Source organism: Macaca fascicularis, chromosome 16 (assembly GCF_037993035.2).
Source record: "Macaca fascicularis isolate 582-1 chromosome 16, T2T-MFA8v1.1".
Lineage (NCBI taxonomy): Eukaryota > Metazoa > Chordata > Mammalia > Primates > Cercopithecidae > Macaca > Macaca fascicularis.
In genome coordinates, this window is record NC_088390.1 from 58,885,676 (window position 1) to 58,908,023 (window position 22,348).

A 22,348-nucleotide genomic window follows, 5' to 3' on the forward strand; every position below is an offset into this window, starting at 1 on the left:
TGAGCAGCAGAAACCTAGGCAGAGCAGGAAATCAGAATGGCCGAGAGTTTCCAGAGACAACTGCATTGTTGTTGAATTTCCTGCTGATGAGCTGCAGGCAGATGGAGGGTCCTTGCTCATGGGATTCCAGATGGTTACAGGTATGGTTGGATTGGGGTAGGGCTAAAGGGGGCCTAGAGTGAAAGTAGTGGGGAATGTCTACCATCCTCGGGCTGAATCCCTGTTGCTTTCCAGGGAAAGATAGAAGGGGCCAGGAAGAGAAGGCAATCTGATGCATATAAATGGGAGGGGGAACTTGGTCCCCCCCACCCAGAGTCAGACCCCTGCACAGGCTTTAGCACCTTAGGAACACTAGATACAGCACAAGCAGGCAGCTTGGAGGAGGAGGCAGGAATGCCCAGAGGTCAAATCAGGAACCAGAGTCCCCATTGGGAGCTGTTTTGGTCCTGATGAACTTCTACTCCAACCCAGAGGTAGCTGTGAACTAGGATACAAACCCAACTGGCCAGGATTTGTAGGCTGAATGGATGGAGAGAAAATTGCGTTGATGAAGAAGATTGTCAATTTAGCTGTGGCCACAAAGATCCAGAGCAGTTCCTGTGAATCCACATCCAGGGCCCCAAGTAACAAGAAGGCAAAAAGCAAACCCCGACTGATCAGAAATCTCAATCCCCTGATGTTAGGCGGTGCCTCCGGCTTCCAAATGCCTGTCAGTTCTCTAGCATGGTGGCTGCTCTTACCGCATTTCACAAAGGAGGAAACTGAGGCTTAGAGGCACCTGACCTGCCAAGGTCAGGTTAGCAGGTGCAGGGCTGGGGCTAGAATTTAAATCCGTCAACTTCTAGTCCACAGGTCTTTGTGCATATACCTTAATCCAACAATATTTACTGGGAACTGACTTATTTAATAATTATAACAAGGATATCTTCCATTTACCTGGTACTTACCAGGGGCCCCGTGGGCTAAGCATTTTTAGGCACATCAATTCCTTTATGCCCCCAGGAGACCCTACCAATGTGTACCCAGATTGTCCGGATGAGGGAAATGAGCCTTAGAAAAGAGGGACATGCACAGATGAATCCGACGTCGATTCTGGATGAGAACGTGTGCGTGTCTGGGAGGTACCACACATATACGCATACACACATGGATTGATTTTCACCCCACTTGTGCACTCCGTTTAGCTATTTTTGAGTTACCGTTTGAGTGTGTCCCAAACGGGGATGCAGCACAGGTAAACCAATGGTGGTGGAATAGGGTCTGTAGAGGCGAGATTAAATCAGCCTAAATTCAAATATGAAATCGACTGTAAAGAGGAAAACGAAATTTCAAAAAGCCGACGGCAAAGCGCACAGGGGAGACCAACCAGCAAAATGAAAGAAATAGGAAAATTAATTGGCATTCCCCTGCAAAAAAAAAAAAGGGTCACATGGAGAGATCAACACTGCTGCATGGGAGGTATCAATCCGGAAAGAAGCATGGGGCCACCTCGGCGCCCAGGCAGAAGGATGGGTGGGTGGGGTGGGGATGGAACTTCCCTACCCACCGGTGCTTGACAGGTCTCGGAAATGTCGACCTATCCAGATCTTGAGAGAAGTTTTTGTGAGCTCCGCAAGCGCGCTGAAATTTTACCAGAATATTGCACTGGGCATGTGCATTTTTCTCAAAGGAATCCAAGACCCTTCCCCAAAGTTAAGAACCTTGGGTTTAGACATTCTGGTGAGAATTAGGAAGGAATGGTGGCAAGGGATAGCTCAATTCCTTCCAGAAGTGTCCCTTCCCAAGGCCATTCAGGCGCCTGCCCATTCTTCAGAACCGGCTGCTGGGGGCAAGGGTGTGAGCAGGCTGAGCACTTCCCGAAGGACAGGAGGGCGAGGAGAGGCGGATTTGAGAGGTGGATTTCGGAGGCACTGGGGTTGCTGCCTAAGGGGAGGGGCAGAGTGAGAGCTGCTGGGACCTGGGACCGGAGTGGGGGCAGCAGAGACCGGTTGCGGGGGCGGAGGCTGGGAGAGGGGAGGAGAGGAGGTGGTCGCCCAGAAATGTCAGAAGGGGGAGACCCCTAAAGCGAGAGGGAAAAAAGGACAGGGAAGGGTGGTGGTGGAGAGAAGCGGCTAGGGGTGCGGGGGTTGAGGCGGGGCAGGCGACCGGGGGTCGGGGGAATGGCGAAGGAGGGCAGCCAAGACAAATTTCACACGGCCTAAGCCTGGAGGCGAACTGGACACATACTTGGCGCTCAATGCTGTTTCCTTCTTTCCTCCCAGTTCCGGGGCAGCGCTGCCCATCCAGAGAGGGTGGGTCAAGGGCCATCGAGGCAACTAAGGGTTGCTGCCTAAGGGTGGCTCTGTATCACCCCCAGGACCTGCCCCCTTATCCATTCCCCCCAGGTCTTAGTTCTGCGTCCTCTGATAGACCGAGCCAGCTCGAGGGCAGTTTTCCACCCGGCGGGGCGGGTCTTAGAACCTGGGAATCACCCCACCCGGGCCCCTCGCCTTGGGAGTGGAGGGGACCAGGGAGGAGCGAGGGAGCGGGCGGCGTACGCCCTAGTTAACTATCCTCCCCCACTCCCGCCCGCCCCCTCCTCGAGGCCGGGCTGGGCCTCCAGTCCAGCCGAGCCCGCAAGGGTTAAAGGCGGCAGCAGGTGAGGTGGGCGGGGCCGCGAGATCTGGGGAAAAAGCAGCGCTGGGGAGAGGATGAAGGCAGAGAGCGCGGGTGAGTCACGGGCGGAGCTGGCCTCGCTCGTTCGCTGGCTCCTGCCCGCCCTCCGTCCTACGCCCTCTCGCCAGCGCTCACCTCCTCCGCCGCCCGCCGCCCGCCGCCCGCCGCCCGCCGCCAGCTGCCGGGTCTGGCTCGCCTGGGCTCCTGCCCCTCACCGCTCGAGAGCTCGCCGGCGCACAGGACCCATGAGCGCCTGTCTGTAGTGCACCAGCCAACCGTGCCCGGAGCCCGCCGCAGCCTCGAGGTAGGAGCGCGGGTCGGGGTGGCCAGGGGTGAGCGCTACGGAGATCGTCTCGAAAAAACGCACTCCGAACGCGCCCCAGCCTCCTATGACCTTGGGAGCGGGGTAGTCCTAAAGGATTTGAGGGGTTAGAACCCCGATGGAGGGAAAACCGGGCAGAGGGGAGAGACTGGAGGGACCGAGGAGGCTGTTAAACTGGGGCAACTGGAGAGACTGGGACAACCAGAGGACCGGGACATTGAGAACTGGGAGTACTAGCCAGTGATTCGGAGAGGCAGAGCGGAATGGGGCATAAGGGTGCCCCGACTCGCCTTCCCACTTCAGGGCTTGGGAAGCCTGCGATGTGCGCCATGCTCTCTCCTTTCCTGAAATCTTTCTAGGCCTGGAAGTGAATCGGACACATACTTGGCACTCAATCCTGTTCCCTTTTTTCCTCTCAGTTCTGGGGCAGGGCAGTGCTGCCCATCTGGGGCAGGTGGGTCAAGGACCACAGAGGCAACCTAAGGGTTGCCACCTAAGGGTGGCTCCATATCACCCCCAGGACCTGCCCCCTCCTCTATTCTCCTGGGTCTTAGTCTTGCATCTTCTGCTAGACTGAGCCAGCTCCAGGGCAGTTTTCCACCCAGTGGGACCGGTCTTAGAACCTGACAATCACCCCGCTTTGGGTTTCCGAAATCTTGGTAGCAGGCCATTGCATCCCAGACCTGGGCTCTTCAGCTCTCTGCCAGAAGCCACTCCAGAGCCCAGATTATTCTAGGCTTCCCACTCTCCAGCCCCTGGGGCAGTTCCCAGGTGCCAAAAGCTGTTAGGGTCCCCGGCCTCACAGCTTGTGCCAGCCCCTTCTGTGCTTCCCCACCCCGGCTCCGGCTCCGTTCCTGCAGCTTCACCCTGTTTTTGTCTTGTGGTGAGGCAGCCAGAGCCTGAGTAGGTGCCCCCGTCCTCCTCTCCCTCCCTCTCCCAGGTTATCAGTGCCACCTCCCTGGTCCCAGAGGCAGAAGATGGTACCATCAGCTAAGCCCTGCTGTGGGAAGGAAGCAATCCTGCCCTAAGTCACCGTCTCCTCTCCCACCGGTAGAGAAGACCCAGGCACACAAACCTGCCCAGCTGAGGCACCAGGTCTTCCAGGCCTTAGGGAGAGGTGGTGAGAAGAGAGTGACCTTCAAGCCACAGATATGTGGTTGAGAAAGGGTTGGGGGTCTCTAGGGTTCTAATGGTTTACAGAAAGATTGGTTTACAGAAAGTAACAGACTGGGAGTCCAGGAGTTAGGAGACCTGGTTGATTGAATGAAAAAATGAACATCCTTGCCCAAGTCACTGTGGCAAGTCATTCAGCCTGCTTCCTCCTCTTCAAAATAAGAAGATTGGCCTGGAGCAGTGGTTCTCAACATTGGCTGCATGGAAGAATCACCCAGGGGTGATCCATGCCTGGGATGCACTTGCTCATGTCATCTTTTTGGGCAATTTTTGCTCTTAAGTTCTGTGATTTTGACTTCCCTTGTTGCCCTCCTCTTCCTGCACTCTAACCCTGTATCACTTAAAGGGGTGCAACTGTCCCTTCCAGAGCTTGCTGTCAAGCTCTTCTCTGGGGAAGCCATTCCCTCCCAACTTTATACCTGGGACTCCCCTAGCATGGAGAAGAGGATGGGTAGCAGTCAGAGAATTGCCTGGCACTGGTATGAGTCAGGAGAGGGATGGGAATTTGGTTTTCTCTGGTGGGGGTGCCTCCCAGATTCCAGGGGGTATCTGGTGGCCAGAAAGCTGCTCCCCAGGGAGGTGAAGTCCCTGCTTGAGGGAAGGGGGTGGGGGCATGGGAGTCCGTTTAGTGGGCCTGATGTGACCAGGACAGGCGGGGAGCAGTGTAGACGGAGAAATGCTTTTCATTACTGAACATGCTTTGGGAATGGCATGAGAACTCTTTCTCTAAAGACTCAGGACCCGTTTGGGGCTTTATGAGGGGCAGGTCACCTGAAGCTTTGGGTTTCAGAAACAGACCATCTCCTCTCCCATCTGTATCCTGAGTTAAACTGGGGAAGCTGAGACAGCTCTAGATCCTCCATTTGGGCTGACAGCAGGTCTGCAGGGGGAAAATGCCACTGACCTTGTGCTGGCCTGGGAAGCTGGGGTGGGATGGTTCTAGCACTGTGCTGTAGGTGTATCTGACCTACCATCCTGGGAGTGGCCCAACTCTAGAGATGAGCTGGGTCATATGGCAGGGATCACCCAGAGGACGGTAGACCTCCATCATCCTCTGTGCTTGGATGAGAACTTCACATTCTGGACCCTTCCTAGCACTCTCGAATTCTCTGAATTGATCTCTAGTCCTCCTCCAGAGGTGCATCCTTCTTTCACAACTGGGGCCAGAGAGGAGGACTTTGCAGGGCTGGCACCTGGGTTAGGAGGTAAAGTGAGCTGGTTATTTCCCTTACTTTTCTGCTTCTTGGCCTCCTTTAGGTCCCGTCTGAGGTGCCCCTGACCGTCCCTGCCCTCACCCCACCCCGGATCCCGGCAATGCTAACCGCTGTCTGCGGCTCTCTGGGCAGCCAGCACACGGAAGCGCCGCACGCCTCCCCGCCGCGCCTCGACCTGCAGCCTCTCCAGACTTACCAGGGCCACACGAGCCCTGAGGCCGGGGACTACCCCTCCCCGCTGCAGCCTGGAGAGCTGCAGAGCCTCCCGCTGGGCCCGGAGGTGGACTTCTCACAGGGCTATGAGCTGCCAGGGGCCTCCTCGCGGGTAACCTGCGAGGATCTGGAAAGCGACAGTCCGTTGGCCCCGGGCCCCTTTTCCAAGCTCCTGCAGCCGGACATGTCACACCATTATGAATCGTGGTTCAGGCCCACTCACCCAGGCGCGGAGGATGGCTCGTGGTGGGACCTTCATCCGGGCACCAGCTGGATGGACCTCCCCCACACTCAGGGCGCGCTGACCTCACCTGGCCACCCGGGGGCGCTTCAGGCGGGCTTGGGGGGCTACGTCGGAGACCACCAGCTTTGTGCCCCGCCACCCCACCCGCATCCGCACCACCTCCTTCCAGCTGCCGGAGGGCAGCATCTCCTAGGGCCGCCCGACGGGGCTAAGGCCTTGGAAGCAGCCGCCCCGGAGTCTCAAGGGCTGGATTCCAGCCTGGACGGGGCGGCGCGTCCCAAAGGCTCCCGGCGGTCGGTGCCCCGCAGCTCAGGCCAGACGGTCTGTCGCTGCCCCAACTGTCTGGAGGCGGAGCGACTGGGGGCTCCGTGTGGGCCCGATGGGGGCAAGAAGAAGCATTTGCACAATTGCCACATCCCGGGCTGCGGGAAAGCCTACGCCAAGACGTCGCACCTGAAGGCGCACCTGCGCTGGCACAGCGGCGACCGTCCCTTCGTGTGCAACTGGCTCTTCTGCGGCAAGCGCTTCACGCGCTCGGACGAGTTGCAGCGCCACCTCCAGACCCACACCGGCACCAAGAAGTTCCCCTGTGCAGTCTGCAGCCGCGTTTTCATGCGCAGCGACCACTTGGCCAAGCACATGAAAACCCACGAGGGCGCCAAGGAGGAGGCGGCCGGGGCGGCCCCGGGAGAGGGCAAGGCCGGCGGCGCAGTGGAGCCCCCCGGGAGCAAGGGCAAACGCGAGGCCGAGGGCAGCGCGGCTCCCTCCAACTGAGCTCCTCGGTACCGCCTCCCTGCGGGTCCCCCGGGGGGCACAGGATGCGAGCCCCCAGGTCTGACGTCCTTGGGGGTGGCTTGAGGAAGAGGGGAAGGTGCGTATTTATTCAGCGGGGAGGAAGAGTGGTGCAGGGACAGGGAGATGGGGCACTAGGAGTTCTTAGTCTCTGGGGCTACTAGGCAGGATGCATTATGATTGGGCCGGTAGGAGCTGCGCAATGCCCCTCTGTTCTCCCCTGCCTCATAGTTTCCCTCGCCCCTGGGCTGGGGGGTTGGGGTGGGACACCCGTATCGCGGCTGGCTGGCGGGGACAGGCTAGAGGAGACAGCAATGCCGGAGCAGAGAGAAGTGGGACCGGCCTGGGGCGCTGGAGGTGGCTGTCTGGACACGTCCTTAGCGCCTGGGAACCAGGACATAAAAGCGCCTCCGGAGCCGCCCTGCGGCGGGGTCCCTTTCATCCCACTTATAAGTGCTTCTGCCCCTAGGGTTTCCGGAGGGAGAGCCGAGATGGGATGGGGGAGCCTGGGGGTCCCCCTTGGCAGGGGTGTCTCTCTGGTTTGGAAGGTTGTTGCTGTAAAAATAACTCCTTTGATGAGCTTCCTTATTAACCCTTTCAGACCCAGTCTGATGGAGTCATGAAGGAAGACGGGAAGAGGGCTGGCATTCCTGACAGCCTCTCAGCCAGGGCTGGCAATAAAGGACAGAGTTAGACGTAGGGGGCGAGTAGGGAAGTCCCCTTCTAAAATGAGAGATAGGGATTTGGTGGGGTATGGAAGGAACTAACCCCTTCCCTCTCCACCTCTGATTCAGCCCTTAATTCTTGGTCTTTATGATAAATAAAGTTCAGTAGTCACATTCCGCATCTATTACCCTAGGTGTGTTTTCAAGGCAGCCAGCGGTAGAATCCATGTAGTTCCCACCAGTTGCCTTCCCCTCCGGGATGGAAGGAAAAGGTTTCTTGGGCTTGTTGGGGACAGATTGGGGGTGTCTCAGCAGAGGGACCTCCACTGGTTCCCACTCAGAGTGGAGGCCTGCGGCCTTCCTGACCATCTCTTTAGCCGTCACCAAGAAACCAAACCCCTGTCCCTCTAGCTTGGCCCTTGTTTTTCCCTTGCCCCTGCCATAGCATGTTCATTGGGGGATTCCTTCCTCCCGCTCATCTCACAGGGGAAGGGAGAAGAAAGAGTTGTTCTCCCACTGGAAGGGGTTCTGCCTTCTGAGGCGACATCCAGGAACCTGTCCCCATTCCCTTCTCCTTTAGATGTTAGAAATACATTTTGATTCTGATCATGGGGTGGGGGAGAAAGGAAGGGAGGGAGGGGAGAAGCCCAGCAGAGGCTGAGCCAGGCAGAGGGGAAAGAAGCTGATATGAGGAAGGGTCTGGCAGGCCACAGCCTCTGTAGCTGGAGGACTTTCCCACGCTTGAGAGAGGGGCCTTAGAGTCCCTCTGACACCCCTCCCGCTTCCCCTTGCTCCCTTTCTTCACCTGGAGCCCTCTGTGGAGATTAGCTCTGTATTGATTTTTAAGTTATAAGCAAAGGATATTTTATTTAATATTAGGTTATGTGTGTGCGTGTTGTGTGTACCTGTGTGCATGTGTGTGTGTTTCTCTACTGAGCCTGGGGTCTCCAGCCAGGAAGACCCCATCTTATTCACCATGTCCAAGATCCTGGGATCTGGGCCGAGCATCTCTTCCTCCCTTGTAGATGCTGGAGCCCAGTCCAAGGTCTGGGAGCTATATGGGAAGTGGGGGCTGGGATCTGGGTGGGAATATGTGTTTGTATACAAAGGGAGCCTCCTTAAAAGGGACAGGATGACCTTCCCGAGGGACTCACTGGCCTGGGGTAGTTTAAGAAGTAATGTTCTTTCTTTCTCTTTTCCCTACCTCCTGCTAACCCAACCAGAGATCCCCTTCCTTGCTGAGAGGGTTGGGGGCAGAAGGAGAGTTGGCAGTGCCTGCAAGTTGCCTGGCCAGGTGAAGAGGGGGAGAGAGGAAGGGCACTGTGGGTGTAGGATGCCTTTCTCCTCCACCCATCGAAACCAGCCACCCCCTCCCTGTGCCACCAAGACAGCCTTTTCCAGTGGCCATCCTAAGGGGAACTCCCAAATGGGTGTTGGTGGTGGACACAGATGCTCCCCCCAGTGGAAGCCCCAAGCTCTGAGGTATGCGGGTAGAGACTTTGGATAGGTTTTCTTCTGCTCCCCTCTTTTATAGATCTAGGCTGCTTGGCTGCCTGTCTTTCTAGGCAGCCCCCCTAGAGGAAAAATGTAGGAATTTATTTTTTCTTTAACTGCTGTGAACTCACTTTGAGGGGGTAGGAGGAGGGAGAAACAGCCTGTGTTTTTTATGCAATAAAGTCATCAACTACATCATGCTTCCTTTGTGTTCCAGCTCTGTTTCCTTTTGGACTCAGTGTCCCCCAGCAGTGAGGACCAGTTCTGGGCCACAGAGTGGGGTGGATGCTTCCCAATGATCCTGCAGCCCCTTGGAAAGCCTCATGTCTATTGAGTTGGGTTGGAGCTGGGATCTGATCCTGCCCCAGAGGTGGCTGGTATGGAAGGAGGGAGGTGCTTCCTCTGGGTTGATACCGGGGCTGACCCTCCCTGGTCTCATACCTGTGGTTATGAGAAGTTTCTAGATATCTCTTTCCTCCTCCACATACAAGCCCCTTCTTTCACTTCCCCTGCTAAGAACACTGGTTCCCTCCTTTCTTAGGCATTGGCTCCCTCACTCCCTCCCCACGGAGGGTGCATGTCAGTCTATCCCGTGGCTGTGACTGAGCTGGGGGTGACTGGCAATGATTTCTTCACCCAGGATGATCCTTATCAGGGACAAGGCGATGAAAGGCAGCCGAGCTATCTGATGGGCTCCCGCCCAGCTGGAAAATATGAGGGAAAGGCTCCTACTGCAACTCACAGCTAGAGACCCACCATGGTTACACAACCACAGGGCACACAAACATACCTGCACCGGACCCGTGTGCACCCGCCCGCAGAGATATGCAGAAATATTCATCTATATACATCTTCCCAGGTCTCCCGGTGCTTGATACAAAGTTGATGCCTAATTCACATCAAATGAGTAAAAAGCCTCATGATTCCAGAGCCCCAAAGTTAGGAAGGTTGACATAAGATAGGTTTTGGGCTCCAAGGGGGCTGGGGGCGGGGGTTACTGTGTTCTTTCACCTTCTTATTCTACCTTTTTGCCAAATTTATTATTTTCCCTTAGAGGAATTTCTAGATCCACCATTCTAACCCTAATCCAATTTCTCAAAGCCAAATCTGGTACTCAGGCTGGCCCATCCCGTAACTTAATTTGGGAGATCCTGGGGTCACAACGTTTATGGCTACCTTAGGATAGGGGCATCAGAATGAATGATTTAGGGGTTGTAGAGGAAACCACACTGGTTTGGGGGCCAATTGTTTGTTTCCATCTGCTGCTGGATTTAGAAGGCTGGGAGGAGGAAGGACAGGTGTGTTTTCCTGAGACCTCATGCCAGCCCCACTCCTCCAGGTGCCTCTTTTGTCTTCCTGATTCTAGGAGAGTTAGACCCCAGGAACTTGGTGAGTCCCCTCCTCCTTTACCCCCATCGCTGCCCCCAGGGACAGGAGGGCAGCTGTGGGGCTGGCTGGGCCTGTCTGGGCAGGGCTGGGGCCACCCCTCCTCCCCATGCTGCTCCTCCCGCTGACCTGCATTCTTAGCAGGGGCCTTTGGTGGGGCTCTGACGCTTGCTTGCTTGCTGCAAAAGCTGCCTGGCTGGCCTGCCCCCCCCAACCCCAACAGAGCCCAAGGCCACCTCTGACCCTCCTCAGATGGGGTGCCTGGCAGGAGGATCATGGAGGGCCCAGGAATGGGTTAGGGAACTCAGAATATCTGGACTGGCTCTCTAGGTTCCTCTCCTGGGAAGTGGAAGTAGAATCTACTCCCACCCTCTAGGGTGGGTGAATGAAATAAATGAGAAAGTGACAGAGAAGAAGACAGCCTGGGAACTGCAACCTGGGGGTGCGCTGTGGCCTCTCTCTGCGTCTCCTCCTGCCTGTTGCCGCCCCACAGTGGGCAGCCGGGGAACTGCAGGAGATGAACCCGCTTTCCTGCAAGCTGCTTCGGGTGCCCAGATTTGTCAGCGCACAGCCTTGATGTTTGCTTCTGGAATGACATTAATTGGCAACCTCACAACCCCTCCGCGACATTGTATCAGAAGCAGCCTTCACCTTCCCATTAATCCTAGCGTGACTGACCGCCAGCACCCTAGCAGAGTAGGCTTGAGAGAAAACCAAACTCCACTAAAACACTGTTAGAATTCTTTTCTTTTCTTTTCTTTTTCTTTTCTTTTTTCTCTTCTCTTCTCTTCTCTTCTCTTCTCTTCTCTTCTCTTCTCTTCTTTTCTTTTCTTTAAGACAGAGTTTTGCTCTTGTTGCCCGGGCTGGAGTGCAATGGTGTGATCTCAGCTCACCGCAACCTCTGCCTCCCAGGTTCAAGCAATTCTTCTGCCTCAGTCTTCCCAAGTAGCTGGGATTACAGGCATGTGCCACCAAGCCCAGCTAATTTTGTATTTTCAGTAGAGATGGGGTTTCTCCATGTGAGCCAGGCTGGTCTCGAACTCCCAACCTCACGTGATCCGCCCATCTTGGCCTCCCAAAGTGTTGGGATTACAGATGTGAGCCACTGTGCCTGGCCCACTGTTAGAATTGTTAAGCAAATACAGTAAAGTCAGAGGATACAAGGTCAATGTACAAAAGTCAGTAGTGTTCCTATACACTAATAACAAACTATACAAAAAATAAATCAAGAAAATAGTCCCATTTACAATAACTATCAAAATAATAAAATATTTAGGAATAAATTTAACCAAGGAGGTGAAAGATCTGTACTCTGAAAGTAAGACATTGATAAAAGAAACTGAAGAAGACACAAAGGCATGGAAAAATATTTCATGCTCACAGATTGGAAGAATTACTGTTGCTAAAATGTGCATACTACTCAAAGCCATCTATAGATTCAGTGCAACCCCTGAAAGCAGATAACCTGCAGCATCTCCCCTCCCTCCATTCCTGGAGGGCTCCATATAGCAAAAGGGTGTAAGATGCATTTGTCTTAATGATGGCTATGGAGAGATGGTTTGTAGAGAAAAATGAACTGAAAATCAAAACATTTGGGGTGAGAGTATACCCCCATATGACTGTGTCACCTTTGGCCACGACTTCTTTGTGGTTTCAGTTTCACTACAGGTAAAGGCACTAAATCTTTGAACTAGAAAGTTCTAAATTTGCTTTTAAAGCTATCTTCCTATGGGTTGGAACACTATTGGACAGATAGGCCCTCTGGGATCAGATGGGTTTTGTGCACCTGTTCCCTAATTTATTTTAAGAGACAGGGTCATGCTCTGTCACCACGGCTGGAGTGCAGTGGTGTGATCTTGGCTCACCGCAGCCTCGACCTATCTGGCTCAAGCGATCCTCCCACCTCAGCCTTCTGAACAGCTGGGACTACAGGCACGCAACACCACGCCCAGCTAATTTTAAAATATTTTCTGTAGAGGCGAGGTCTTGCTATGTTACCCAGGCTGGTCTTGAACTCTTGGGTTCAAGTGATCCTCCCACCACAGCTTCCCAGAGTGCTGGGATTACAGGGGCCAGCCCCCCGCACCTAGCCTCCACCACTCTTGTATTCTGTATCTTAGTCCCCTGGGTGCCTCCAGCCTGGGATTGCGCCTCTGGGATTCAAACCGGGACTCAAGTATCTGAGGTTCTTCCTTAGTCTCCAGATGTCCCAGCAGTCCCCCTTCTCTGACAAAGGCTCCCTTTTCACGCGGGATCCTTTCCACTCCTAGCTCCAGCTCCCCGCAGTGACTCCGTGGGGTTAGCAACCTTTGTCAGGCCTAAAATGGGCGCCCGGGTAGGACAGGAAGCCAGGTGTGGCTCGCAAGGCCGCTCCGCTCCGGGAAGTGGTGCAGGCGCGCGCCCTGGTGGAAAACGGCGGAGCTGCACGCTCCGTTCCGGCTCCGACCCGGAGGCCGAAGCCCTTCCAGGTCGCCTGGGAGTCTCCGCCCAATGGGGCGGCCCTGGCCAGAAGCGGAGGAGGTGGCACCCGGGACCGAGCTGGGGTCTTGGAGGGAGAGAGAGTGAGGGGAATACAGTATTGGGGGTGAGAGAAGGGTTGGATAGAAGAGGGTCGGGTATCTGGACATGCGCAGGGCCGCGGGACTCTTGGTGGGGTAGCGAGGGGAACGGTCCCACGACTGCTCCCAAGGGCCGGAACTCCCAGTGGGGGCGGGATCCTCGGAGTGCCCGCCTGCGGACTCCCAAGCCTGGAGCCTGGGGAGAGGGTGGGCACCACTGCTCCCGCACACCCGTGCGTGGTGTGTGCGCCGAGCGTCCAGGAGCCACGGCGGTGTCTTCCCTGCGCGTCGTTTACACGTGTGGGGGTAGGCGGCTCCCCGGGGCTGAGCTGTGGCCAGGTTTATGGAGAGGCCCGCCTCTCCCCAGATGGCATCGTCGAGCCCTGACTCTCCATGTTCCTGCGACTGCTTTGTCTCTGTGCCGCCGGCCTCAGCCATCCCAGCTGTGATCTTTGCCAAGAACTCGGACCGACCCCGGGACGAGGTGCAGGAGGTGGTGTTTGTCCCCGCAGGTTCTCACACTCCTGGGAGCCGGCTCCAGGTGGGTTAGGCCTTACGGGGTGCTGGGAGGTGTGACAGAGCTCTGCATTCTTCTAAGACCTTTTCCCCTGCTCCCCACACGTGGGAGGCTGCCAGAAGTAGTTAAAGAGCATGAGCTTTAAGCCTACCAACCTGGACCTGAGCCCATTATGTAGCCTCAGTCTACCTCAGTTTCCTCTTCTATAAAATGGGAATGAGACATTCCTCAAAGGGATCTATAAGGTGATTGGCAGAGTGCCAGCACTCGAGGGGCCGCCCCTCTCTGAGTGGACACTTCCTTTCTCCTCCCTCACCTCCAGTGCACATACATTGAAGTGGAACAGGTGTCGAAGACGCACGCTGTGATTCTGAGCCGTCCTTCTTGGCTATGGGGGGCTGAGATGGGCGCCAACGAGCATGGTGTCTGCATTGGCAACGAGGCTGTGTGGACGAAGGAGCAAGTTGGGGAGGGGGAAGCCCTGCTGGGCATGGACCTGCTCAGGTGCAGACCCTGCCCTTCCTCATCTGCCTGAAACACCAGAAATCTGGGGGCTGAGTTTTGACCTGGGCCCATCCATTCCTCCCCCAGCCTGGTTCACAGGGGCCTCCTCCACTCTGCAGACTTTGCCCTCGTGCCCTCGTGAGGAAGGCTGCAACAGCAGCCACCTTTGGGCCTCTCCTGGCCCAGAAATAGAGCAGTGGTTATTTATTTTCAGTTGAAATCTCACATAGAGTCCCGATTTATAAAACCAGTAATAGTGGATGGAGCAGCTCTGGGTGGAGAGAGGTTGGGGGCTCAGGACACTTTTCTCTCTGAAACAGTGTTTCAGGCCTTTTCATGGAACCCTCAAAGCATAGCACATGGAACGAGAGCATTGAAAGCCACTGGTGTAATTGTGTTTGATACGATCAGTGCCAGCAGATTTGCTGTGTGACTTGGGCCTGTCACCAAACCTCTCCAGGCCTCTTCTGTCCCCTGGAGCTTCTGCCACCAGCCATTGATCCCTCTGTCACCCTTCTGTCCCTTGGTCCTCTCTCTTGCCAGGCTGGCTTTGGAACGGAGCAGCTCTGCCCAGGAGGCCTTGCATGTGATCACAGGCTTACTGGAGCGCTATGGGCAGGGGGGCAGCTGCCTGGAGGACCCTGCGCCATTCTCCTACCACAACACCTTCCTGCTGGCTGACCGCACAGAGGCATGGGTGCTGGAGACAGCTGGCAGGCTCTGGGCCGCACAGAGGATCCAGGGTGAGGCATTCCCTTTCTGCCAGCCTTGGGAAGTGGGAGAAATGGTAGGGGCCCGATCCAGGTGCAAGCCTGTCGGGACATTCAGGGAGATGGGAGATGAGCTCACTTGGGAACCCTTCTCCCCTTCACTCGGTTAAGTCTTCCTTGTGCTACAGCCTGCTGCTTCCTCTCGGAAGCCTTCCTGGACTTCCCTGGGTGGTCAGGTTTCCTGCTTATATGCAAGCAGGTACTTCTTTTTCATCGCATTCAACACAGTTGCATGCTTACATTTATCTCTGCGACTATTTTGTCTGCCTCCCCCACCACACTGTAGGCTCCATGAGGGTTGGTCGTTCTCTTTTCCACCATGTTCTCAGCGTCTTGCCCAGTGCCTGGCATAGAATAGACACTCAATGGTAAATGAACCACTCCCCCATCTCCTCCACAGAGGGGGCCCGCAACATCTCCAACCAGCTGAGCATTGGCACGGACATCTCGGTCCAACACCCAGAGCTGCGGACTCATGCCCAGGCCAAGGGCTGGTGGGATGGGCAGGGTGCCTTTGACTTTGCTCAGGTCTTCTCCCTGACCCAGCAGCCTGTGCGAATGGAGGCTGCCAAGGCCCGCTTCCGGGCAGGGCAGGAGCTGCTGCAGCAATGGCAAGGTTAGTGAGTGGTGGAGGGGGCTGGGGGCCAGGAGGGCCACAGCAGTGCCAGCCACTCTCCCCTCCCACAGCTTCCCCCTCTACTCCTTGGCAGGGGGCATCACAGCAGAGGTGATGATGGGCATCCTCAGGGACAAGGAGAGTGGTATCTGCATGGACTCGGGAGGCTTTCGCACCACGGCCAGCATGGTGTCTGTCCTGCCCCAGGATCCCACACAGCCCTGCGTGCACTTTCTTACTGCCACGCCAGACCCATCCAGGTGGGAAGAACGAGGATGGGGAAGGCTGGGGAGAAGAGAGGATATGATATATCTCCATCCTTCCATCCGTGCCCTTCTAGGTCTGTGTTCAAACCTTTCATCTTTGGGGTGGGGGTGGCCCAGGCCCCCCAGGTGCTGTCCCCCACTTTTGGAGCACAGGACCCTGTTCGGACCCTGCCCCGATTCCAGACTCGGGTAGATCGCCGGCACACCCTCTATCGTGGACACCAGGCAGCCCTGGGGCTGATGGAGAGTGATCAGGTATCCCCCAGGGAGAAGGGGCTACCCTGAGGTGATGACAGACCTCCCACTCCCAGTGGAACTCTGGAAATATGAGGGAAACTGGGAGTGGAAGAGATTCCAGAGCTGGGGAGAGGAGTTCCTCCCTTCAAAGCCAGCAACTGCCTTTGGGGAATGTTGGGGGGTCTCTCCTTTCTCCTGCTTGTGTGAGGTGGTACACACTCCCCCTTCACCTGGCGGGAAGCCTGTCCTGGACAGACTCATCTCAGCTTTCCCTTGGGGCAGGATCGAGGGCAGCAGCTCCAGCAGAAACAGCAGGATCTGGAGCAGGAAGGCCTCAAGGCCACACAGGGGCTGCTGGCCAGTGAGTGGGCCCCATCCCTCCAGGAGCTGGGCAGCCTCTTCCAGGCCTTTGTGAAGAGGGAGAGCCAGGCTTATGCATCAGCTTCATAGCTTCTGCTGGCCTGGGGTGGGCCCAGAACCCCTCGGACCAACTGCCCTGAGTGGTGGTGAAGTTGGAGCAATCCCTTCATGCTCCTAGGCCATGTTCTGAGCGGCCAGCTTGGCCTTTGCCTTAATAAATGTGCTTTATTTTCTCTTCAGTGAACTTTATCCCAGGTTCAGTGGGGGTGGGAGAGCCAAGTGAGGCCCAAAGGCAGCTGTGGGGCCTGTGGTTGTGTACTCATTCCTGAGTGGTTGAGTGATGGGGACTAGGCAGGAGGACGGAGGGGACAGGAGCAGGCTGCTGTTGGGGACGACTAGGACCACAGCTCCTTGGTCCTTGGCTTGGACTGGGGAAGGGCACTCCCTAGGGGTGGCAGTGAGATGGCATCCTCTATGAGGTGGTGCCTGCTTCTTGCCCATGTGGGAGCCAGGAAGCCAGCGGGGGGCCTGAGGCATGCCTGCCCTGTGGGTAGCTCCCGAAAGATTCCAAACTTGCTCTTTAGAATCAGGTGGCTCACTGTGCTCTGTATTTTGTTTCCTGGAGCTTTCACTGGTTGCTTCCCCTGAGATACCCCCAAGTAACACGAAAAGCATATTCAGGGCCTAGAGACACTTTACTGGGGATGAACTCCTGACACAGGTCATTGGTCTGAGAAGTGGGGCAGGCCCCACTCCACTCCACTCGTAGAGAAAGGTTGACAGAGAATCATTTCTTGCTTCTCTTGGCCATAGTTTTGGTTGTGCTGGGGGCCTCAGCCACAGAGGCCTTGGGGACTGTGGATGCCCGGACCCCCTTCCTTCCCCATAGAGAGTTTTGGCGGCCCCTGGGAATCAGACTGCATGGTTTCTTGGTGGGAGAGGAGGCCTGGGGTGAGGAGACGGCCTCAGGGACTGTCTCCTCCCCTTGCCCAGGAGTGGTAGAAGGGCTGCTGTCCCCAGCCATGGGCACCCCAGGCAGCAAGGGCAGGTTGGTGAGGGTGGGCTGCATCTCCATCCTCAGCAGGTGCTGTGTCAGGGCCGCCTGTTGCCGGTGCTCCCTGTGCCTGCTCAGCTCCTGCTCCAGCTCCTTGAGGAAGCCTAGGAGGGGCCAGGGGGTGGAGGGTGCAGGGTGGGTGGAGCTCTGGGCTCAGCAGGAGGGTCCCTGAGCTCAGGGAAGTCTCTGGCTGGCCCTTGCCATCCCTCTTGGGAAGCAGCCTGAGGCTGGGGTCCCGGACTGACACCTTACTCTGGCCCAGATGTTGATCTGAACTTGGGGCTCCCCTCCCCAGACGCCACTGCCATCTTAGCTTCCCTCGTGTCCCACAGGGAAGAGGTGGGCTCTGGGGAAGCTGAAAGCCTTGGAAAGCAGGGTCACCTCGTTCTGAGCAGAATGGGCCACTCAGCTCTGGGAACTCCTCCTCGCTTGAAGCTTCATCCTCCTCATCCGAAATCCAGCGCTCCATCACAGGCTGCCCATCCAGGTCCAAGAGAAGTGGCAGGGCTTCTATCACCAGCTCACTGCAGAGCAGGAGCAGAGGTTACCTAGGAGGGCACCCTGGCGTGGAGGATGCAAAGATATGCACCACAGCACCCACACCTGGAGGGGTGGTGGCTCATGAGTTAGGTAGGAGGTTGGGGAGAAGGTGCCATGGATAGTAACCCCAGGATTGCAGGCTGAGAGGGGCCTGGGCTGAGTTAGCAGGTGGAGCTCAACTAGACCTTTCTTCCCACCCTCCCCTCCTTACCGGTAGCTATCCTGGTTGGTGCAGCTATTGCCAGACAGGTTGAGGATGAGAAGGCTCTGGGGGAACTCATCTGCACACAGCAAAGAGAGAGGAAATGGGGTTCTCACTTGATCTTAGCCAAAAGGCCATGAAGCGATGGGAATGGGGTTCTCACACCCACTTTCTCGTCCAAAGCCACTACCTCTAAGCACAACCCCTTGAACTCCCTGAGGATGAGGTGTGGACCTGCAGGGGTGTGGCTAATGCAAGCACAGGCAGCTGGGTGCAGACGGGAGGGCAGGCCCCACAGGGGATGTGTTTGGTGAGCCAGGGCAAGTGGGTTCCTACCCAGCTTCAACGTTTCTATCAGGTTCTCAGAAAGGTCCAGAAACTGGAGGCATGGGAGGTCGAGGAGGTTTTCCACCTGCCTGATTTGGTTTCCTGCCAGAGACAGGAAGCTGTAGGGGAAGGAAGGGGTAGAGAGGCAGAGCTGAATCATGGAACAGCTGGAGGAAAAGAGAAGGGCACTTGACACTGGGGCCCCTGGGCTAGGCAGCTGATGACCAGTGGGGACACATGGCCTTCTGGGGTGAGGGAGTAGAGCTAGGCTTGCTGGTCCTTGGCTGAAAAGGACCCAGGCTTGGAGAAATCTGAACCAGTTCTTTGGGGTGTGTTTAGGTTCCCCCGACCCCTCTTCCCCTGCCTGAGCCCTGGCACCACATACCGCAAGGAGGGGACGCAAGCCAGGTTCTCAATTTGCTGGATCTTATTCTGCAAGAAGAAACCGAAGTGGGGAAACCAAGCTGAGATCAGATGGGTGGGAGGCCCTTTACAGGGACAAAGTCCCAAGACCATGTCTACTCCTGCAGCTGGAGATCTGGCACTTTGGGAATGATAACCCCACTCCTTGAACAGGTTGCCACTACCTTAAGAAAGATGATTTTCTTTCTCCAGGTGGATGGTTAGGGGTGTAAACCTGGGGTATCTAAACCTGACTAAGTATACTCTTCTGATTCCACAACCAAAGAGTGACCTGGGAATCAGAAAAGGAAACCAAGCCGCCACCAGGAAAATGGAAAGGGCCTTGGTGGTGGCTTGCATACACAGAGAGAACAATAAGCATACATGAACTTGATGGGAAAAGTTTCTATGGGGAAAGTCGAAGCGAGCTGGGAATATTCAACCAGGGGAGGGCTGAAGATCAACCAACCACCACCACCACCAAACAGCCTTCAAGTAGGATCTGATTGATGTAGAGGAATCTTCATAGTTTCCTCTTCCTCTTCAAAACAGGAAATAGGCTGGAGCTATTTAACGTGAAAGATTTAGAGTAAATGCCAAGAAGAACTTCTAGATCAAGAGAAGTGCCTAAAGAACAGTGGAGGGAGCACAGGTCATGTTCAGGATCTATTCTGGGGGAATTAGTCTTTCAATTCAGGACCCTACGTCATTCATCTGGGAATGGTTTAACTGAAGGTCTGCCTGCCTGAACACCAGGGAATGGGCAAAATGACCTGGTTGGCTCCTTTCAGATGAGACAGATTAGGTCCACAGGGGTCAAGGGGAGGGGAAGGATGGAGAAAGAAGTTACCCCTTGCAGATAGAGGCTGTGAAGATTCTTGAGGCCCTCTAAGTTCCTGATAGTAGTAATCCCCTCCCGGTCCAGGCGGACAGTCTGCAGTTCATCAAGAGTGTGAAACCTGGGAGAAGAGTCAGTAAGGGTGGTGTTAGAGCACCACTCATGTGGTCTGTTAGCAGGGAGGATGGGAGAGAGGGAGGAGGGAAGGGGTTTCAAGGAGGGGTAGTTGGCTGAGTGATTTTAATCAAATGTGAGAAACATCTTCTTGACATCTTGAGGTGGTGTCTAGATCATGAAACTGTCTTGACTTGCAGACTTGTATCTTTATCATTAGCACTGGAAAGGGTGAGAGAGAGGAGTAAGGACCCTCTGGGAAATTGGAGGATGGCAGCTTATGGTTCCTGGAGAGATTCAGCAGCAAGAGAAGCCTTCCTCTGGCCAGCTTGGATGGTGGAGGCAGGGGTAGGACAGAGATGAGACATTGCAGAAAGATCCTTCCTCACCTTCCTTTTGAGTGGTTCATGGAGGAAAAAGCACTTGTTTCATCCACCCATTCATTCATTCCACAACATTTGCTGAGACAACTAGAGACAAATGACAGAGTCTCTGCCCACCACTATTAAAGAAGCAGGGCAGGCTGGCCATGGTGGCTCACCCTGTACTCTCAGCACTTTGGGAGGCTGAGGCAGGAGGATCGCTTTAGCCCAGGAGGTCGAGGCTGTAATATGCCACGATTATGCTACTGCACTTCAGCCTGGGTGACAGAGCAAGACCCTATGTCATTTAAAAGAAAAAAAAAAAAAAGAGGCTGGGTGAGGTAGCTCACGCCTATAATCCCAGCACTTTGGGAGGTTGAGGCGGGCAGATTGCCTGAGGTCAGGAGTTCAAGACCAGCCTGGCTAACATGGTGAAACCCCATCTCTACTAAAAATACAAAAAAAAATTAGCTGGGTGTGGTGGCGGACACATGTAGTCACAGCTACTCAGGAGGCTGAGGCTGGAGAATTGCTTCAACCCGGGAGGCAGTCGTTGCAGTGAGCCGAGATCGTGCCACCGCACTCCAGCCTGCGCAACGGAGTGAGACTCCGTCTCAAAAAAAAAAGAGGAAGAAGGCGAAACATCTATGACAAGTGGATAACAGAGGCAAGTACAGGGGAAAGGAAGAAGAAGAAGGAGAAGAGGAGGAAGAAGGGGAAGAAGGAGAAAGAATAAAGAAGAGGAAGAAGAAGAAAGAAAGAAGAAGGCCAAACATCTATGACAAGTGGATAACAGAAGCAAGTACAGGGGAAAAAGGGAGTACATAGTCTGTGCACTAAGTTCAGAGTAGGAGGAATCAGGGAATGCTTCCTAGAGGAGGTGACAGATGAGTAGGCATTAACCATGAAGATAGGGGGATATGGTGAGAAGGCATTTCAAGCAGAAGGAATAGTATGTGCTAACACAGCCCTTCCGAAACTCCAATATGCCCATGCAGACTCTAATTCAGTAGATCGGGTGGAGGGGCTGAGATGCTCCACTTCTAACAAGCCCCCTGTGATGCCAGTGCTGCTGCCCTACCCCTGCACCCTCTCCCGCCTACACATACTCTTGAGTAGTAAGGTACTAAGGTGTGAGTACGCAGTGTGGGAAATTGTACACTTGTGGAAAGTGGCCAGAAAGAAGGCTGAAAAGCAGAAGACAACTTAAGCTTAGGCAGTGGGATTTTATTTGGGAGGTAACAGCCAAGAAAGTTTCTGTCAGTGAGTGCCTGATTAGATTTGTTATTTAAAAGGATCACTTTGGCTACTCAGGAGGCTGAAGTAGGAGGATTGTTTGAGGAGTTCAAGACCAGTCTGGCCAACAGAGCAAGACCCCATCTCTAAAAAAGTAATTAAAAATACTTTATTTTGTGTTTGTTTTAGAAATAGGGTCTCGCCCTGTTGCCCAGGCTGGCATGCAATGGCATGATCATAGCTTACTGTAGCCACAGGTACCTGGGCTCAAGTGATCCTCCTGCCTCAGCCTCCCAAGTACCTAGGACTACAGGTGTGTGTGCACCACCATACTCAGCTAATTTATTTTTATTTTTAGAGATAAGATTCTCACTGTATTGCCCAGGCTGGTCTCAAACTCCTGGGCTCAAGCGATCCTCCTGCGTCAGTCTCCCAAAGGGCTGGGAGTATAGGAGAGGGTTAATATGGACTTATCTAAGACAGTTGAGTGAGGATGGTGAAAAAGAAATGGAATTATTTTTAAGAAGGGAAAATCAACTGGGCATTACCACTGATTGGATGTGTGGAGTAATAAGGAGAGAGACAAAGATCAGTTGACAAATCAATATAGCTCAGGGGCCTGGTCATCCTGAGTGTTTCAGCCTTCTAGCACCCTTTTTCTCCCCCATGAACTCACATCTTTTCTGACAGTTCCTCATCCTCAGGGAAAGTCAAATTCCGCTTAGTGATAAGGGCTTCAGTGATGCAGACGCCCCCTTCCTCTGGACCCTGGGCTGACTTCGCTGTGAAAAGATGAGTCCAACTGTCACATTTCCTCATCCTTGGAGGACTTACCCCGTTGTTTTCCAACTGCTCTACCCACCGTCCCCCCTCCCTACTCACCTCCAGACATGATCTAAAATAAAAGACTGCTGGTCTGAGCGGGGAGAGGAACGAAAAGGAGCCTAGCAGCCTGGGCGGCCCCTAAGGATGGCAGAAACCAGGATGGCAGGAGGAGAGAGAAACTCAGAGACTTGGGAGAGGAGGAAAAGGGGTTGATTCAGAGAAAATTGCTGGGGTGAGGTCGAAGACAACAGTAAATTGATGTGAAGGGTCTGGAGTTTGAGGGGTGTGGAGGGGCTTTGCTGGCAGCAAGCTGGGGCGCAGTGGGCAGGAATGGTTGAGAAAGGAGCAGTTCCTAGGAAGCCGGAGTCGTTGCTAAGAGACTGGACGCCGAGCGGGGAGGTGAAGACAGGATCCGTTGGCCCGGCTTAGCGCATGCGTGTTACAGCTACAGCTGACGGGTAC

The 22,348-nt window shown here is 55.0% G+C and overlaps 3 protein-coding genes across 5 annotated transcripts; 2 read left to right on the forward strand and 1 right to left on the reverse strand.

The window, feature by feature from the left end:
• Positions 1-2,698: 2,698 nt before the first annotated feature.
• Positions 2,699-8,967, forward strand: SP6 (Sp6 transcription factor). The gene is made up of 2 exons (XM_065531424.1): positions 2,699-2,959; positions 5,408-8,967. The coding sequence occupies exon 2, from the start codon at positions 5,465-5,467 to the stop codon at positions 6,593-6,595; it is 1,131 nt and encodes a 376-aa protein (XP_065387496.1). The 5' UTR covers positions 2,699-2,959; positions 5,408-5,464; the 3' UTR covers positions 6,596-8,967.
• Positions 8,968-12,650: 3,683 nt separating this feature from the next.
• Positions 12,651-16,225, forward strand: SCRN2 (secernin 2). 3 transcript variants are annotated; one of them, XR_012425762.1, is made up of 8 exons: positions 12,651-12,742; positions 13,084-13,251; positions 13,550-13,737; positions 14,281-14,480; positions 14,908-15,123; positions 15,195-15,383; positions 15,464-15,644; positions 15,909-16,225. XR_012425762.1 is itself a non-coding variant. In XM_065531426.1 (8 exons), exons 2-8 carry the CDS (start codon positions 13,084-13,086, stop codon positions 16,074-16,076), a joined length of 1,287 nt encoding a protein of 428 aa, XP_065387498.1. In that variant the 5' UTR covers positions 12,651-12,742; the 3' UTR covers positions 16,077-16,225. The 3 variants fall into 3 exon arrangements, 2 of the variants coding, with proteins under 2 accessions (XP_065387498.1, XP_065387500.1); XM_065531426.1 differs by having other exon boundaries at positions 15,218-15,383; XM_065531428.1 differs by having other exon boundaries at positions 12,651-12,719; positions 15,218-15,383.
• A 437-nt stretch (positions 16,226-16,662) lies between these two features.
• Positions 16,663-22,260, reverse strand: LRRC46 (leucine rich repeat containing 46). Its single transcript, XM_045374918.2, has 8 exons — positions 21,944-22,260; positions 21,738-21,843; positions 19,362-19,470; positions 18,495-18,541; positions 18,119-18,228; positions 17,792-17,861; positions 17,422-17,564; positions 16,663-17,144 (listed from the first exon to the last, which is right to left on the reverse strand). The coding sequence occupies exons 1-8, from the start codon at positions 21,951-21,953 to the stop codon at positions 16,774-16,776; spliced, it is 966 nt and encodes a 321-aa protein (XP_045230853.2). The 5' UTR covers positions 21,954-22,260; the 3' UTR covers positions 16,663-16,773.
• Positions 22,261-22,348: the final 88 nt, after the last annotated feature.

Bases quoted from the DNA above. Each gene is read 5' to 3' on its own strand.
- SP6 (XM_065531424.1), top strand. From the start codon at position 5,465: ATGCTAACCGCTGTCTGCGGCTCTCTGGGCAGCCAGCACACGGAAGCG.
- LRRC46 (XM_045374918.2), bottom strand. The intron at 18,542-19,361 runs GTAACTTCTTTC...TTCTTCTTGCAG, and splicing joins ACAGCCTCTATCTGCAAGGG to AATAAGATCCAGCAAATTGA. The intron at 17,862-18,118 runs GTAGGAACCCAC...TGCTGTGTGCAG, and splicing joins GATAGAAACGTTGAAGCTGG to ATGAGTTCCCCCAGAGCCTT.
- SCRN2 (XM_065531426.1), top strand. From the start codon at position 13,084: ATGGCATCGTCGAGCCCTGACTCTCCATGTTCCTGCGACTGCTTTGTC. The intron at 13,252-13,549 runs CTCCAGGTGGGT...CTCCTCCCTCAC, and splicing joins CTCACACTCCTGGGAGCCGG to CTCCAGTGCACATACATTGA. The intron at 15,124-15,217 runs GTTAGTGAGTGG...ACTCCTTGGCAG, and splicing joins GCTGCTGCAGCAATGGCAAG to GGGGCATCACAGCAGAGGTG.